The following is a 5,826-nucleotide window of genomic DNA, read 5'->3' on the forward strand; positions in this document are numbered from 1 at the left end:
GCTAATGGTTTCTTTTCCAACATAAACATAATTGTTGAGACAGAGAACCCATATTTTGATCCTGCAATGCATTGTTGATAAAAAAATTTTCCTGTTTGGAAAACCCCGTAGTCCATCACAAATTGGATTACGGCATTGTAGAATGTTAGTCGGGCTGCTGGTGAGAGAAAGATTGTTTCGTCCACTAGAGCCCTAGCAGCTTTCTAATCTTTTTACTGACGTCAACATGTTCATCATTCCAGGTCAGGTTAATGGCAAGGAGTATCCCTAACAATTTCGTGGCCAATTTCGAGACTTCTTCGATTTCCCTGCCATTAATTAGGACTTTATTCTTTCTCGACAAGCATGCGCTGTTTTGGCTTGCCGCGTATAATCATCCTCTTTGTCTTGTCCGCATTAACTGCCATCCAGAAGTTGATAATTCAGAGTGACTGATATAACTCGGAGAGTGACAGAGGAGACGCTCCCGCAAAGGACTGGGTCCAATCGGATTTTCGTACTTGGAGGGGCCGTTTTTTGTACAAATGACGATAACAGGTGCAAAAGCGATAAAGAGTGCAAAATGAATGAAAAGTTAATGACAAACTTGTTTCACAATGTATCTGACACTTCTGGCACAACCAGAGGTTCTACAGCCTTTCCACTTCGTCATATAGCCGTTATATGTAGTAGTTTTTAGCTTTATTTGAGTAAATGACCTCAAGAATAGGCTGTTTTAAAGCAAGGGATGTATGCACTAGACTTAGAAGAATATAGAGCTGAAAAAAGGTCACGAGATGAATTTGAAATTGTTCTAGGCACTGGTACCCTCAGTTTTGTTTTTCCAACTTAAATACTCAACATTTGTTGGAAAGATCACATCATCAATAAGGAGTCGCCCTTTACTTGGCTCCACATCAACATGAAAGCATTGCGCAGGAGGATAGCCAGCAGGCTATTTGTAATATAGCCATGACATGGCCACCCGACGAAAAAAGAAAGCCCTGATCCCGGGAGTCCCCGAAATGAGCCTCAAGGAATTGCTGTAATGGACTAAGGGAACGCGAAAGAAATGACTTACAATGCTCAGCATAACAAAGGATTTCAAAGTGACTTAAAAATTCTACGAATTCCAGTACGATAGCTCTATCTTTTACAACTCCACAGCGTCTGATCGACTAAACCCAAGAACAGGGTCCAAAACCAGGCGAAGGGCCCAGGGGGTCAGCACCCCCTTTACCTCGCTTTAACAGCCAACATTCTTACCATTAACACTCTAAACACTAGCACTTCCGACCCATTACTCTGACATTATGTACCTTTGTTTTCGGGAACCCTTATTATCTATATTCATTCGACAACCAAACGTTTTTTTCCATAAATTTCATGTCCACACGAAAGACACATTTCTGTGAATTTTTTTGTATGGGGGGATCCCATTTTTCTCCCTGCCTGGGGGGAGGGTCCTATTGTTTTCGCATATTTTTTGACTTGTAATAAGACTATAGTAATGGCCCTTGTAAAAGCTTTCGAAAGACGATGCTGTCACTCAAACAGTTTCAGGCTCTTGATATGTTTGTGGATCACTTGGGGAAATGGACTGAAAGAATTTACAACGAAACAAATATTCAGAGGAAGGATATAGAATGTCAAATATATGTCATGATCAATGTAGATGGGGCTAATATCTAAGTTACAATAAAAGTAGTAGCTAGAAAGTAATAGCTGTTCAAACATTCCATTTTGGTTCGAATGTATCAAATAACATTTGACCAAGAGCTCTGCAAAGCCCTCCCATAACAACATTAGGTTAACATATTCACCCTTTATAGCTACCAACTCCCTTGTTATAGCTTCAAAATTCCTGGTTTGTTGCTATTATTTGCTGGTTTGATGAGATGTTGAGAATCAAGGCAAATAAGTCAATAGCTTGGACAAATTTTATACTATGACTGTGATAACCAGGATTTACAAGCTTTGATTTGTTGGTGCCCTGCTTCAGTCTGTGAAGAGAAAAATCTGGACTTGCACCAAAGAAATGTCAGATTCTTAGAAGTTGTGTTAACACAATGCCAAATAAATGTACACAAAATGGACCAAATAAGCCCAGAAAGGAAACCACTTGACCACTTCTATCCTGCTCGACCTTGTGGACTGTTTTAAACAGTTAGGAACAAATACAGACTTGCAGCCATGAAAGGCGCATACATCGGCAATGGTGGCAATTGTGGCAAGTCTTACATTATATGCTTTTATAACTTCCTTGCCTTTTTTTGCAATGATTATAAAACGTATTATAGTTTCTGGTCAGCCAAGAGTTCACACGTGAAACGACCACTTCAGTGGATAGTCACTATAATACACATTCTCTCTATCCTCTTTTTTTGGAAAGTCAAATTTGAACAAAGTATTCAAAACAGATCATAAATAACAAGTATAAATTTTCGAATTAAATGGAAATAGAATTTACAAAAAGACACAAACATCCATATTGAGGTTGCCTTTTATGCTAGTATACTTTTACATGGATATTTCTAACAAGTTCTTACCAGATCAGTACAGTGAGTCCAGGACAGGTCATGGGTGTTGATACAAACACAGTTCCAGCTTTAAAGAGCTCGTTCGGATGTTACTTCTTACACTATTGTTAGTTAACTAGCAGTATCAAAAACCTTATGAATGATAATATCGCCTCTCAGCGACAGAATTTCGAGATCGATACGAATGATCACTTATTTTTTGCAAGAGCAAGAAAAAAAGTCTTCGTAACAACGTTTGAGTCCACTTATGGAGAAATAAATAGTCCAAGGCTAGTAACAGAATGTTTCTTTCTCTGCGACAAAAAGGATTCAGAAATAAGAAGGTATATGACGACGTAGGAAGACTTTGAAAAGCAAGCGTCGTTTTGCCCCTACTCGGCCGCCATTTTGGATTCCTTGAGACAAAGTCAATTTTCCGCCCTGTCATCTGATTTGCTAATCCGTGCGTCTAAAAATAGCCTGATCCTAGGAAACGCCGTGACACCTATATAGTACCAGGGTGTTGGAAAGTTGATTGCCCCTACTTATGAGCCCCTGATAATGACATATGTCCCTATGTAACCCTGATAAACAAAAAAATGGGTACAAGCGGAACAAATACATGCGAACGCCAGCCCAGCGAAATAAAAAGAAATGAGGTCTCTGCTAGCAGGGAAATTGGAGGCTAAGTTGGTAGGATGAAATGAGAGGGGGGAGGGAATTCTGTACTTTTGCTTGGGTTCGGAGAGCTGTAACGCAACAGAAATATTAACAAACCGCGCACGCTCGAAAGCATTATATTAGTGACAACATGTGCGGGAAACCCGCGGGTACTCGCGGGCACTGAACAGGATCTGGAAGGAGAGGGGAGGAAGGGGTCCTTGACCACGCGTTCTCGCGCATTTGTTTTGCACAATCCCGCATCCCGCACCGTTGGTTTGTTGATTTTGTAGAATGAAAAGTCAGAGTCGACGATCGAAGTAGTCGAAGTTTTAGAAATTGGAAAAGCTTCCCTCGTAGAACTTTAACCTGATGTATATACATGTTCATAGCCAATAAAACTCAAAGAAAACAAGAAAGCGACTTCAGCCTTTATCGACTCGCTGTTGGACCTTTAATTATATTGAGATACCATTTGGGAGCCCTTTGTTTTTCTTTGTCCCAAGTGTAATCCCATAATGCGTCACTAGTAAGCCTCCCGGTAAATGTACATGGCGTCCAAACCCAAAACACGGAATGCCTCAGAGAAATCGAAAAATATCGATCATTCATATGACATACCTGGCAATTCCACTAATGATAACTTACGCAATGAGGAGAGTTCTTATGATTATACTCAGGAGAGTGAAGAACTTGACAAAAGACAACGGTTACCTGAAAACAGGAGTTTTGAGTGTGACCTCTATGGTAAATGTTTCAGTCAGTCTGGACATCGCAACGTACATAGAAGAACACATTTGGGTGAGAGGCCGTACAAATGTGAACAGTGTAGCAAATGCTTTAAACAGGCTGGAACCCTCAAGAGACATGCTCTCACACATACAGGAGAAAAGCCACAACAGTGTCCTCAGTGTGGTAAATGTTTTGCACAGGCTGGAAACCTCAAAAGACATGTTCTTACACATACAGGGGAAAAGGGACACCAGTGTCTTCAGTGTGGTAAATGTTTTGCACAGGCTAGACACCTCAAGACACATGCTCTCACACATACAAGAAAAAAGGAACACCAGTGTCCTCAGTGTGGTAAATGTTTTTCACAGGCTGGACACCTCAAAAGACATGCTCTCACGCATACTGAAGAAAAGCCACATCAGTGTCTTCAGTGTGGTAAATGTTTCACACAGGCTGGAAACCTCAAGACACATGCTCTCACGCATACTGGAGAAAAGCCACATCAGTGTCTTCAGTGTGGTAAATGTTTTGCACAGGCTGGACACCTCAAAAGACATGCTCTCACGCATACAGGAGAAAAGCCACATCAGTGTCTTCAGTGTGGCAAATGTTTCACACAGGCTGGAAACCTCAAGACACATGCTCTCACACATACAGGAGAAAAGGAACACCAGTGTCCTCAGTGCCGTAAATGATTTACACATACTGGAACCCTCAGTAAACCTCCTGGAAATGCTTTATGAGCTGTGACCTAAAAACATGTAATTGATTTGAAAAGACATGCTTTTTACACATTTGGTAAAAAACATAGCTGCCTGTATGGAAAATGTGTGGCATGGTAAAAGCTTTAAATATTTCAGTGACAAGCTGTAACCTTTAGTCGTTAAGGATATGTTAAAAGGTAGTAGAAAAAAAAAATACTTTTTATTATTGGAAGCAGGGATCTCTTATTTTTTGCCTGTTTAAAATTTAAATTATATGTTGAAGTTTATGTTGAAGAGTGAAAAGTGAAAAGTTTAATTTTGGCTAACCCAGCCATGACTGGTAAGCTAAAATATCAGAATAATGCGATTATAACAAATATGTAATGAAAGATTACTAGGTTACAGAGTGAGCCTCTCTTGTAAAGGCTCCCTAGGCATGGTTCCTTAAAAGTTTAATAAACCTATCAACCTTAAAAGCCTGCTGTTGTTTAGGTTTTATTCAGGATTTGTCCATTGGATATCATTCATCTTCAGATAACTCTTATCTGACCTTCTAGGAACCTGTTATGTTTGTAAAGGCCTGTGGCCTAGTTGACCGTGTGGACCTGGTGCCGAGCGCACACCAGGCATGCGCGCGTGAGTACACATGTGAGCGAGCAGCGACGCCATCTTGTTTTTAGTAAATTTTTGTCTTGTTTCATTGAGTTAAATCTCGTGGTTTGATCCGAACTGTTGAATCAGGAAAGACGCAGCAGAACCGGGCCCTGGAGAGAATGTCAAAGGGGGTAGTAAAACCGTAGATGTGAAGGTAGCGGGTGGATGTTTATGTAGGAAATAGGGTTGACAAGACAGTTGGAGTAAACAAATTGATTTGCTTGGTAGTAAAGAGGGTGACAGAGTGATGAAAGCTAGTTGGTCGGTCGGTCGGTTGGTTGGTTAGTAGCTTCATAGTGTTGACAAAGAATGTTGTGTGATGTTACGGAGTATAAGGTAGGACGAGAAAATAGGGTGGACAAGGGAACATCTAGTGAGTGGTTACTAAGGGGAATAAAGTAGGCGTGGCGGCGTGTGACTTGTGAGGTGACGAAATGTAGAGATTGATGAGGTGTTGTGAATAAGAAAAGTATCTCGTAGCGGCGAGGGAAGGGAAACGACGCCGAGAAACTGTGAATTGTGTGTGGCTAAAGGGGAAATAAGAATAGGGGGTTAAAACTAGTTTTGCGAGACGAAGC

At 40.8% G+C, this 5,826-nt stretch overlaps 1 protein-coding gene across 1 annotated transcript; it reads left to right on the forward strand.

Annotated features, from left to right (window-relative positions):
* The first annotated feature begins 3,709 nt into the window (after positions 1 to 3,709).
* Positions 3,710 to 4,585, forward strand: LOC125573807 (zinc finger protein 239-like). Its single transcript, XM_048734590.1, has one exon. The coding sequence runs from the start codon at positions 3,710 to 3,712 to the stop codon at positions 4,583 to 4,585; it is 876 nt and encodes a 291-aa protein (XP_048590547.1).
* The last annotated feature ends 1,241 nt before the right edge of the window (positions 4,586 to 5,826 follow it).

Source organism: Nematostella vectensis, chromosome 11 (assembly GCF_932526225.1).
Source record: "Nematostella vectensis chromosome 11, jaNemVect1.1, whole genome shotgun sequence".
NCBI classification, from domain to species: domain Eukaryota; kingdom Metazoa; phylum Cnidaria; class Anthozoa; order Actiniaria; family Edwardsiidae; genus Nematostella; species Nematostella vectensis.

Coding starts and splice junctions, on each gene's coding strand:
- LOC125573807 (XM_048734590.1), top strand. CDS start 3,710: ATGGCGTCCAAACCCAAAACACGGAATGCCTCAGAGAAATCGAAAAAT.